Raw genomic sequence first — 12,706 nt, forward strand, 5'->3', positions numbered from 1 at the left:
TGATACTTCGGTCTCGTTTCTGCTCACTTGAGGCTTTTGATACCACGCAGTTGGCTTCCATTACACTTTCAATTAATTAATGCTATTATTACATGATGAAACAGGCACATTTGTAAATGACAAGTTCGCGTGTGTATATGAGAGAGAGAGAGAGAGAGAGAGAGAGAGAGAGAGAGAGAGAGAGAGAGAGAGAGAGATCACGTTTAGTCAAGGCATTGTGAAATTTATTTCTACATATTAAACAGACAGAGAGAGAAAAGTTATTGGGGAGTATATTTCTATATGTCAGATTATAAGAGACGACCACGTATTATGTATACTTCTATGCAAGAGAGAAAGCAACCACCATTCCATTGGGATCACGGGCCTCGCTGTGACCCACTGCCGCTCTGCTAGAAACTTCGCCGAACTAACCAAACCGTACAGAAGCAAACGTATATATAGCCAGAGAAAAGTATTTACACAATTCATTTCGAGAGATTCTTCAGCATTCTCTGCTATACTTTTCCTTGCGTGAAACCAAGTTTGCCCGCACACACTATTGCTCTGCACTGACGTCTCTGCATCTTTTTCTCAAGTTCCCATTATTATTCGCCAATGCTGAGTCACATCTACTGTGTCGTCCCCAGTGTCCCGGTATTCTGCCAAACGTATTAGCACATCCAAGTGGAGAGGCCTCTTTTCACAATGGTATTCCTCTCAACAGTACAACATTCACTTTTTCACAGTCGTTCTGATATCTCTGAATTTGTTCATATGCATGATTCCCCTCGAAGAAAAATTCTCTTTTCGTTCTTTGACATCGGACGGAAAGGGTTTTTCGTCGTGTTACTGCTTCTTCCTTCCCAAAGGGTTTTTAACATTCGCTGTAATGTCTTACACATATATAAAAACATGATTTCATTTACTCCTTAGAGTCAAATCGTCGCTTTTTTCAGATATCTTTTTAAACCTCCACTCCGCTGTACTATAAGCCGTACGGGATCTTTAAATCTTGCCGTATTTTTTTGTGCAGAATGAATTAAAATGATTATATGAAATATCTAACCGAATTCAACATTCAAACCACACGCGTCATTGCACTTGATCTCACACCCAATAAAACTAGACTTCAGAGGAAAATGCACTTAGCGATTACAATACTTTCTGTTCATAACCGTTCGCCCAAAATAAGACAAATTAAGAGCTCGCAAACCCCAGGTGGGAACGCAAATGGTTTGGTAATCACTAGTTTTAAGATTTGTCATATTTTTCTCTAAAAGCTGCCTTCGTTCACCGGTCAGCTGATCGGTAATAAGCTTTTATGACTCACTTACACGCGAAGAAACTTTTTTCTGTTGTATCACACTTTTCGTAACAACGTTAAGTATCATCCATTTTAACATCGAAATGATTCTCGCATTTTAGTCCCTTGTACGAATCAGGATTAATGGAGTCCTGGTAGGAATAAGCCGTTTTCCTCTGTGTCCTAAACACGGGTTATGATCGTGCATTCAGACACAAGAATAACATCATAATCAAATTCCTGGATGCATTCGGTATTCGCCTGATTTATTTACGGGCAAATCAAATTCCAGTCTGCTTAAGGAATGCATCTGATTTATTTACCGGCAAATCAGATCTTTCCTTTACTGGATTGCAATCTGAAGGCTAAAAAGGTTGCAATATGAATAATTTGCACCGGTGATTGATGATTTGATGAATAAACGAGGACCCTCGCTATCATAGCACAAACGTTTCTGATGAGGAATGGATGTAATATTTCATGACCTGGGGCCACTTTTTTTCACTGCGACTTTACTTTCGTCTCATTTCACTTCTCTCCTTATTCACTGGTTTATTCATGTCGTTATTCCCTTTCAGAACGTAATACTTATTTTACATAGCTCGCCATTACTGATCTGTAACGAAATTAACTTGTTTATCTTTATCATGCTCTGCTTATTGGAAACCAACATACAATCACGTGAGGAACAGAAATAAATTTCTACCTCACATAACTAGAAGATGATGTCTATTTCCAAATCATGTTCAATATTGCCTGAGAATTAATGTTTGACAGTTATGAAAATAACAATATTTCCACTTGCAAGGCAATAAAATATAAACCCATAGGGTTTCAGGACCATTTTGTTCTAGTTGAAGCTTTGGTCAATAAATAACCAGGGTTAGGTTTCTGCCTCACTCGGGGGCGAACTTGATTCTAAAATGAAAGGTAAGGGTGCTTTGGTAGCGCCCCTGCTTAATTATTGACCAAAGCCTCGTCTAAAAAGAAATTTTCCTGAAATCCAGTGCTTTTATTTTCTATTTTCTTTTCAGTAGGAATGTCGTTACAATTTAACAACCTTTCAAGCAATAAATCTTAACCAGTATTGCTAATAATCTGATTATACTTTACAGTGAAGACCAGATTGAGAATATGAAATGTGAGAGGTAACAAAATGGCTCGAAATTCATTACATTTTTATCAACGTAATTGAAGCAAGGGTTGTGATTTAAGAGAAGGCTTTATATCTGTCATAATGAACTGCCTTTTCTTTTGTATTTCATTCTATTTAACCAATGAAATGCGAGCCTTTAATTTTAAAAACGGCTGCTCTTATGAAGTACTTCTAAGTTTATGAATACCTATTTTATATTTCATTCTTTTTAACCTATGAAATGTGAACCTTTAATTTTGAAAACGTTTATTCTTATTATGTACTTCTAATGTTAGGAATACTTTTTATATCTTTCATATTTTAAAACAATGAAATGCAATCCTTTCGTTTTGAAAACGTGTACTAAGGATACAAAGAATGAAATGTAAAGGAAGTATTCATAAAATTAAAAGTACTTCGTAAGAGAAGACGTTTTCAAAATTAAAGGATCGCATTTCATTGGTTAAAAACAATGAAATAAAAAAAGTGATATTCATAAAATGAGAAGTGCATCAGTACTTCTCATTTTAAGAATACTTCTTTTATATTTGGTTCTTTTTAACCAATGAAATTCTATCCTTCAGTTTTGAAAACATCTTCTCTTACGAAGTGCTTCTAATTTATAACATCTTCTCTTACGAAGTGCTTCTAATTTATTGAACACTAGACTACTGCACTTACCAATTATTGCCTGCAGGATTAAGGTTTTATTAATCATATTTCTGCATTGCTCATGCTTAACCCAAGTGCCTGTACTGTCTTCTAGAGTCCATAAACTTACGCTATATGAGCAAATTTAATGCTTCCGAGGACCCATAATGGCAAACAATAACAATAATATACTATTCATGTTGCAGTATGATCCATGATGCTTTCAAAAGGGCTCTTCAGGAAGGAAGTCAAGTGTTTCAGTTTATTGATGTGGTGCTTTTACATTTCTTTTGCACTATTTTGACTTCGTGATTATTTAGGACACTGATCCCTCAACGTGATGACTTCTGGTTCGTTGGTTTGAATGAAGCCGGTCTTTTGCCAAAACGAGACCTTTCCCATAGGCAATTGTGGTAAGGTGCTACAGTATAAGAGGTCTGGTGTGGGCCTCTGGACTCCTCCCTGCTAACAAGGACATGGTATATAGGAATGCTTATTCCCATGAAAGCAAACAAGGGCTGCTTTCCTTTGCTAAGAAACTAAGAACTTTCTATAAATGCTACCGGAATTTATTTCCGTATTATCACAAGAGGCTGCATTGTTGATAGTGTATACAAACTGTTCAACTTATCAGTTCGGGTATCTTTCTACTATGGAAAACGGACTTTCAAATACGCTGACTTAGAACCCTAAAAAAAAAAAAAAAATTAAATTCATCGAGACATTTAAGAGAAAATTAAAGAAGTCTATTAAAAACCGGGTTTGTTATGTAATGGCAGGTCCAGAGTACAGTAAAGGATGTCTTGAACATACATCAGCAACTTGTCGCATACATATCACACGTTGAAAACTGGTCAACGACTGTAAAAGCAGAACGAATCTGGTAAATGGTGGATAATCATGTAAAGCACTGATCAGAAATATGAATAAGTCACTGCCTTATTTTCCACCTATTTGTGACGTGTGAGTAAGAAGTTGCCGACGCGTGTTGACGACGTTTCATGCGTGTGGACGCACCCTCAGTGTAACTTCATCAGGAGAACTATAAACTGCAGTCGAGAAATGAAAGGTACCAACCTAATGGACCACAAAAAGACCTCTAAAATAAACTTGGAGATGATGTACTTTGGCATTCTGTTGTCTAGAGGATCAGTTAAGGCAAAGTCTATTGTGACTTGCTTATTTTCTAGCCATTAAACAAGTGGAATGTTTTAGAAGCAGGTCTTCAAATATGAAAGTTTGCACCTGACTAAGTAGTCGCAATTTCAGGATAAATAAAATAGAAAAACAATACTTTCAGACGAACTAAATATGACCAGGAATTCTCGAATACTCCTCACATTTTGAAGGAGTCACGAGATTCTTGTTTTATTTTCAAAGCCACCGCTTCTGGGGCGCTGAGTTAGATTGGCCAATATTACCTTTCCATGCATATTACTCCCCAAGGTAGATAAAAACAATCAATATAGTTGTCTATAAAACATACATACACACACATATACATACATACATATATATATATTATATATATATATATATATATATATATATATATATATATATATATATATATATATATATATATATATATATATATATATATATATACACCTAATTTCTTTTAAAGGGGAAAAAGACAGTTAGAGTGTCTCAGGTCTCAGCAAGTTTAAGAGTGATAATGTTAGTCACCCTTTACTCTGCCTTAACTGACGCTGGATTCTAAGCTGGGTCGACTGGTGGCTGGCATCAAATCATGGACCTTGCTAATTTGAGCCCAGTGCCTTAACCACATATACATACACGTGACCGGAATTTCAGCAACGAATGCATAAACCTAAAGAACATGGCAATGTTCAAACATCTGACATAGTGAACACAACTCTGATAACTTTAAACAACAATATCATTAAACGCCTTAGGTGATAATAACCATCGCAAGATATAAACATTACACCGCTATAGCGTCAACAAAAGCAAAGGACAGAAGTAATACGCAGAACAACATCGGCTCAAATTGACAACGTCTGAAGACCGACCCCATTTGTTTACGCAGATTATAACATTGTAAAACAGACAATTTTGAATAAAGACTATTTTGTCCGTTTGTAATAGCAAGATAATGAGTGTGATATACCATTAAAATCAATGGTGATTTATTATGATAATTTCCGTTCGCCTGTATGTTCTTTAATGCAAGATTCGGCAGTTAAAAGTATGATGTGCAAGTGATCGTTGTATTGGTTTTTCTCTAGAGACCCCTGTTAGAACTCCATGTATGAGACCGATAGCCCAATTCTCCTTTTCCTAATCTAAGCAGGTACAAAACTAGGCGGTGGGCCGGAAAGATTCACAACCAAACAAACATGTATGATACTATATCATTTTTGACCACAGAACTTGTAACGCCAGCTCTTGATACTACAACCTCTCGCTCTGCAGGGCTGATTTTTCCTTTCTGGTGTCTGATAGCTGGCTTGGCCAAACTTGGAACTAGCTTCCCATTCTCCTACCACAAGGAAGTTCACAAAAAAGGGTTTGTAACTGGACTGTTCTTAAATATGGTTCGATATTGGATTGGATGAAGGTTATCATGATTAATTCCTTGTGATCATTTCAGTGTTTTTAGGCTGGAAAATGTAAACCAAAATTTAAAGGAAGGACTTTATACGAGCTCCTTGAGGCATTCCTATACAGCCTCATATATGCCAGCTACTCATCTCTCTCTCTCTCTCTCTCACACACACACACACACACACACACAAACACACACCAAGTCCTCAACAAGAAGTCGAGGAATTTACCGGTTTCATAGGAAATAATAATGATAATAATGATAATAATAATAAAAAAACTCAGGGGTCAAATAATAACAATACATGTCGCAATTTATTGCTTTATTTAGTGAAACAACATAAAAATGAGAGAAACACTCAGGTTCATTATAGGATACAACAACGTTACTTTAGTTACATACATACAAGGCATGGTTAAAAAGGTGGAAGGTGAGAAAAAATTAAACAAAAAAACCGATGGAAAAATAAAAGAACTAAAAAATTTAGTTAGCTGGACTACCCTGAAGTCAAGCTCTCCTAATTCCGGGAAAAATCCAGCGAATCAATGGGGGCCGACTGGGGAAGGGGGGTGGAGAGGGGGGTACGTACTACTCCAACGTATTCTATCCATTCATTAGATCACCTTAAATATTTCATTTCAGCTACTACTCGGTACACCGGTAGAAAAACTGACAAAATAAATTTACTCTTTCGATACGAACCTAAATACATACAGATGCATAAGACAGCAATAAACAACCTAGTGTTCACGTGTTACGAAGGCCAGCGTCGATGACTACAGTCACTACTACAGGGCCAACTTCCGTCAACTAATCAGTCGGTCAATGTTGTGGAAGGGAGGCAAGAAAACTAAAATGGATTAATACGTGGTAGACTTCGATCCAAAATGCTAATTACATTCAAATACCGGCGGTGGTGATGATAATAATAATAAATGGTCCCTCATAGCAATGAAGCAACAGTTTACAAAGTAAATGGTAATAAAAAAAGAAACTCATAAATAAAGAAGACATGAGAAAAAAAGAATTCTTTCTCTTTGCAGGAAGAACATGCCAACGGCTCTTACTCTAAAATATGTAACTAACAAAGCATATGTTGGTTTATTGGCACTATGAAAACTGGAAATCATAATAGTGATACTTGCAATAATAATCAGACAAATGATTTACAGTAGATGGGTCATGCCAAACGTATAAGTCAATGTATTTCACTACGCGCTAGAGATGACTGCTCATCCTATGACTATTAAATGGATTAATGCCCTTAAAAGTATATGGTTGTATTTTTCTCTATGTACAAAATCTTACAAATGCCAAGTTATTACCGACTATACTCTATCATACTGTAATGGTAGCAAGTCGTACAACCTGTTTATGCCGAGACATAAGCGGATTTACAACGTCAGAAAATAATGTCTGTTCACTTTTGCGCTAATTTACAGGTCAAAATGGCAAAGCGCCATTGTGTCACATGACGCTTATTTTGACATTATCATTCTTTCATTTTCTCCAGTATTAATGGAATTACCCTATCACGCTCTCTCTCTCTCTCTCTCTCTCTCTCCTTTGTGCAGCTTTTTGGTGGTCAGTTTCGCTCTTCTTGATATGTTACAGTTGAAACTGACACTATGTAGCAAAATCCATAAAACTGTAATGTTAAAAAATTAATCGGTCGAAATATTACCTATGAATATTGCAAATAATATCACTACTACTTTCTCAAAACGGCCAGTAGTCATATATATATATATATATATATATATATATATATATATATATATATATATATATATATATATATATATATATATATATATATATATATATATATATATATATATATATATATATATATATATATATATATATATATATATATATATATATATATATATATATATATATATATATAATATACAGTATACAATACATAATGTATACACGTGTGTGAATACAAAAACACACACAAAAAAAAAGAAGGAACCGAGGAGAGGTGTCCAACCTTCTCACATTGTATATAACTACCTCGATGCGACTGACCCCAACAAGTTTACCAACACACACAAAAAAAAAGACAATAAATACAAGTTAAATAGTAATGGAGAATTACTAAACATTATTTTCAAACTGCCCTAGACTGCTTGAGGGCGCAGAACGGGCCAGCATTGTACGTGTTGATGAGGGTTAAATTAGGCTTCGGGCATTGTTAAATGCCATCTCAGTGACCTTGCATGACCTCAGCTTCTCTCTCTCTGGTACCCTGCAAGCAATGACTGACTTGCGAGCTGTCCGTTTATGGACTTACTTACAGTCTTACAGTGTGTATTTTATCTGCTGACCATAAATGTATCCCTGCCCACATAATACGTATACCCAGTTTCAGGCAGGACAAAAATTGTGCCCTCTTATTCTACATAAAAAGGAAAGAATGTGGTTTATCATGGATGATATCTTGTGCATCAATTTCTTCCTTATTTTTGCACTGGTGAGGTAGACACTGGTAATGATGACGTCACTATCTTTTCAGAACGGAGAGGCGCCTGGCGCGCCGCCGCTGACACTGGTTTTGTATTTTCATCGTTCATCACACGCTCTGCAGTCTCCTTTTCACGGTCTCCTTGAAACTATATGAATACTTAACTTATGGATACAGGTATAACCATTTTTCCCTATCTCTCTACTTATGTACACAGTTAAGTATTAAATGCCACATAACACCATGGGTATAAAGTCCTTTTCTACGCCATCGGCAAAAATCAAGCGTATTCTTGTAGTTCAGCAACACCAGTCCCACACACATTATAAAGCAGACTCTATATCAAGGCCTCAGCTCTCTTGCCTACTCATGATTCTGAAGAGTACGCTCGTAAACAGTGACGCTACCAAATCATAATATAAAAACGTTGCGTTACCCTGAAAAGCACTTCGCACAACAGGAAAATTGGTTTCGAGAACGTAGATTCAGCGCCAAGAGGTCTAGCTACGCTTCTTCTTCTTCTTCTTCTTCTTCTCCTTCTGCGAGGGTCAAGAACTGTGGAAAGTTGAATGAAACAATGGGCTGTCCCAAAAGTCGAAACAGTTTTCCACCGCAACTCTTCTTTTCCTCCAACGTTTCTCCTTACAAAGTGTTTGCCGGGTAAAAATGCTTCCGCGGAGAGACAAGGCGGAGGAGACGAGAAACCCAGTGGATATTTCCCTCAAGGATAAAGAAATCCCAAAAAGAAATCGAACGAGAGTCGCTGCCACCCCTGGGCAGCCATCTACCGCCAGGCAGCAGTCGTTTTGGCTGTGGCCGCTGTGATGGCAGGATGGTTGGCCAAGGCGGGTGAAGCCAAAAGACGGTCTACAGTCTCCCTCTCCTCAGCCTGTTGCTGAACCTTCTGGAAAGTCTCGTTCTTCAGCTCTGCTGCAATGGCTTCCATCTCCTTACGTATGGTGTCTGTCGAAGAAAATAACGAGGTGTCAGTCTCAAGTGACAAACAGCCCGAGAGTTTCCTGGTGTATGTATGAAATTATTTTCGTATGAAAAGGGACTTACGTATCAATTTCTAAATTGTTTTCGGCAGTTTTCTTAAGAATAAAGAGAAAATATGCACGAATGACTCAGTTTTTTCATGAATTCCATTTCACAATTTCATATCCAATTAAAAATGACGTTCAGGGGAAACTAACCCATTACCCGACTATTTGAGAATTATGATAAGGTATACTTAACTTTTTCAAATCTTTTAATATTATGTTTATTATTAACAAGAATAACTTGAAAGAGTGCTTAGGAACATACGCTATACAAAACCTACGAACAAGAATCATAAAACTCGTCTGTTCATTTATTTATATTCTGAGGACCCAATATTTTCATGCTATGACAAAGGTTGAGGAAAATAAGATATTCAAGTTATGTCTGTAATTCCTGGTAATCTTGACCATTATCATTCTATATATGTAATTGTGACTCTCTCTCAACATCCGATATATATATATATATATATATATATATATATATATATATATATATATATATATATATATATATATATATATATATATATATATATATATAGATATATATGATTTATATATATATATATATGAAATTTTTGATTTGATTTATACAATCATGAAGCTACAAATGCTGTTTAATATCCAATTCACGCTACTTCGGGAATACCCCCGATGGGGAATTATCACCGAAGAGGAATTTTATAAGTGATAAATGGATCAGTACCGCCAGGTCTCGATCCCTCGACACGATACTTTCCAACAACTCCAGTCGACGGTCAAACCACTGGAGTTGTGTCGAGGAATCGGGACCCGGCGGTACTGATCCATTTATCACTATAAAATTCCCCTTCGGTGATAATTTCATCGGGGATTTTCATGAAGTAGCGTGAATTGATATTAAACAACATTTGAAGCTTCATGAGAGAGTGTGTGTGTGTGTGTGTGTGTGTGTGTGTGCATATATATATATATATATATATATATATATATATATATATATATATATATATATATATATTAATATATATTAGGGCTTTGTTTCTTATCAGAAGGCCTGCAAGGCCTCTTAAAAGTAGATTCTACTGTATGAATGTGTACTATATATATATATATATATATATATATATATATATATATATATATATATATATATATATATATATATATATATATATATATGAATGAATTTTATTACATCACCGTGATTCACATATAAGCATTAAGCTACAAATCTCCTTTAATTTTAATTTGCTCTACCTCGTAAATAACATATTTTCATATATGTTACCCGAAGGGGAATTTTTTTAGTTGATAATAAGTTCGTCGTATCGTGGGCTCGAACCTTGAAAGACAAGAACTCCGTGGTTCTCGAGCCCCCGATTCGACGAACTTATCAACTAAAATATTCACCTTCAGTTAACATATATGAAAATATATTATTTCCGAGGTAGAGCGAATTCGATATTAAAGGACATTTGTAGCTTAATGCTTATATGGCTTAATGGTTATATCATATATATATATATATATATATATATATATATATATATATATATATATATATATATATATATATATATATATTTATATGTGTGTGTGTGTGTGTGTGTGTGTATGTATATATAGATAACTACCAACTAGAAAGGCGTCATTCACTTACACCTACCGTTTATGTCTCCAAGCGCATCTGGAGAGTTGGAGCGGAGGTGGTCCTCGTATCGACTTCTGCGCTTGACTTCGACATCGAGGCGCTCCTGAAGGCGTCGACGAAGCTTCTTCAGCTTGGCGCACCTCTTCTGCATTAATATCCTGTTCTTCTGCTCCTCCTGCAACTGCTTTTCAAGGGTCTCCCTCAGTTCTCGTTCTCTGAGCACTTCCATCTTTAGCTCCGCTGCGAACGCAATGAAGAACATGATCAGTGATATCGCGAGGCAGAAATAAGTTATGTGGTTGATATCACGATGTATCTATGAGAAATGTGGTTGGAGTATTGACTTTTCAATGCATAAACAAGAAATATTGATTCCGCAAATCAGAAATGAAGTACAATACTGATTTTGCGAAGCAGAAAATAAAAATTATATTGATACCGCAATGTGAATTAAGAAATATTGATTTTACGATGCTGATTATATATAAAGACATTATTGCTACGTATAATAATAATAATAATAATAATAATAATAATAATAATCTCGACGCCGTCATTAGCATAATAGCGAAGCGTGAAACCAAAAGTTGATATAAGATTTGAAAACTATTTTCCAGAAAGGCAACAACAATCGTAACTGCAAAATATTTTGCAGACAGAAGCATCAATTGGAACAAACTTAACATTAGTAATAATAATTGTTGCCATCATCTCTATCATTATGAAACTAAAGACAGAAATTTGAAACTGGCCTCTCTTGGAACATCATGTTTGCAATACTGAAATTAAATAATAGCGAATACCTTAACACTGAATTGTCTCATGAAATCTTTGTTGTCATTGCGGCATTTACAAAGCTGACATTGAACGAACTAAAACATGTGCCTCATTCACAAGAAAAATTCCCATTTCTTCGTGATTTTTATAATAGCGAAACACATAAGAAATTCTAATCTGTCAACACCCATAACCCATACAATACAAAAAAAAATGTACCTAAGATGACGGCTATAATTAAGTATTTCCTCGATAAAAAGGCTGATCTTTTTCGTGTTTCGTGCCTTTTATAATAAGAACAAATGAATCTGGCACTTCCACAAGTTTAAACTCTTATCAAGAAAATGACTACAATAAAAAGCTGACTTCCGTAACTGCGACCTAGAAGACAACTGCAAACAAAAATTAAAACCTGATGTCAAATGCCCTCTTTAATCTTAACTGGTAATTCACAAAAATTAGAAAGTACACTGACTCATTTATGACAACCATGCTATATATCAAGCGAAGCGCAAGGGCACTTTCAGCCACTCGCCGCTTAAGACAGTCTAAAGAGGCGGTTAGATGGTTGGACAGCAAGTTGGAGGAAAGAAAGCGAGAAGAGAGCCAAAGAAAAGGCTAAAAAGCACGTGCAGCAAAGGTCCGAAGGGACGTTGCAAACAACCTTCAATAACGCCTACAGCGCATCACGTAAGGCGTACTGATGGCGTCAACTCCCTGAGGGAATTTGATGAGCTTCATTGCGATCTTTACAAGGAATAAACTACAAAGGGAGTATCACTACCTTTCTCGTACTGCGTCTGTCTCTCGTGATGCCGTGCGTTTTCCTCTGCGACCCGAAGGAGACCCAAGATATTACGAAGAAGAACTTCCGTGGATGACAGTGGGGCACTTCCTCCCATGCTCATGGCGGCCCCGGGCCCCCCTGCCCCAGGCGGCGAACTGAGCTGCGTCTGACCCAGATTACTGGAAGCTCTCGTCCAGGCGTCAGCGATGTCCATTGCTGCAGGAGAAGAAAGGATGAGGTCAAAGTTGGGAAAACCCTTCACAATGATTGATAATACTGAAGACCTTCTACATTGGCTCGAATTCTTTTTTGCATGAAGTATAGTAACACAGAATACACACACA

The 12,706-nt window shown here is 36.3% G+C and overlaps 1 protein-coding gene across 9 annotated transcripts in view; it reads right to left on the reverse strand.

The window, feature by feature from the left end:
- Positions 1-8,887: 8,887 nt before the first annotated feature.
- Positions 8,888-12,706, reverse strand: part of LOC136846456 (dachshund homolog 1-like) — a 110,434-nt gene continuing 106,615 nt past the window's right edge. For 7 of the 9 annotated variants that reach the window (XM_067117235.1, XM_067117233.1, XM_067117239.1 and 4 more), the window contains 3 exons: positions 12,360-12,578; positions 10,808-11,038; positions 8,888-9,082 (listed from right to left, as the gene is read on the reverse strand). In XM_067117235.1, the coding sequence (XP_066973336.1) occupies positions 8,904-9,082; positions 10,808-11,038; positions 12,360-12,578 (629 nt within the window). In that variant the 3' untranslated portion in view covers positions 8,888-8,903. The remainder of the gene's footprint in view (positions 9,083-10,807; positions 11,039-12,359; positions 12,579-12,706) is intronic. The other 2 variants (XM_067117234.1, XM_067117242.1) reach the window with 1 other exon arrangement.

The sequence above is a fragment of the Macrobrachium rosenbergii genome, chromosome 15 (assembly GCF_040412425.1).
Source record: "Macrobrachium rosenbergii isolate ZJJX-2024 chromosome 15, ASM4041242v1, whole genome shotgun sequence".
In the NCBI taxonomy this organism is placed as follows: Eukaryota; Metazoa; Arthropoda; class Malacostraca; order Decapoda; family Palaemonidae; genus Macrobrachium; species Macrobrachium rosenbergii.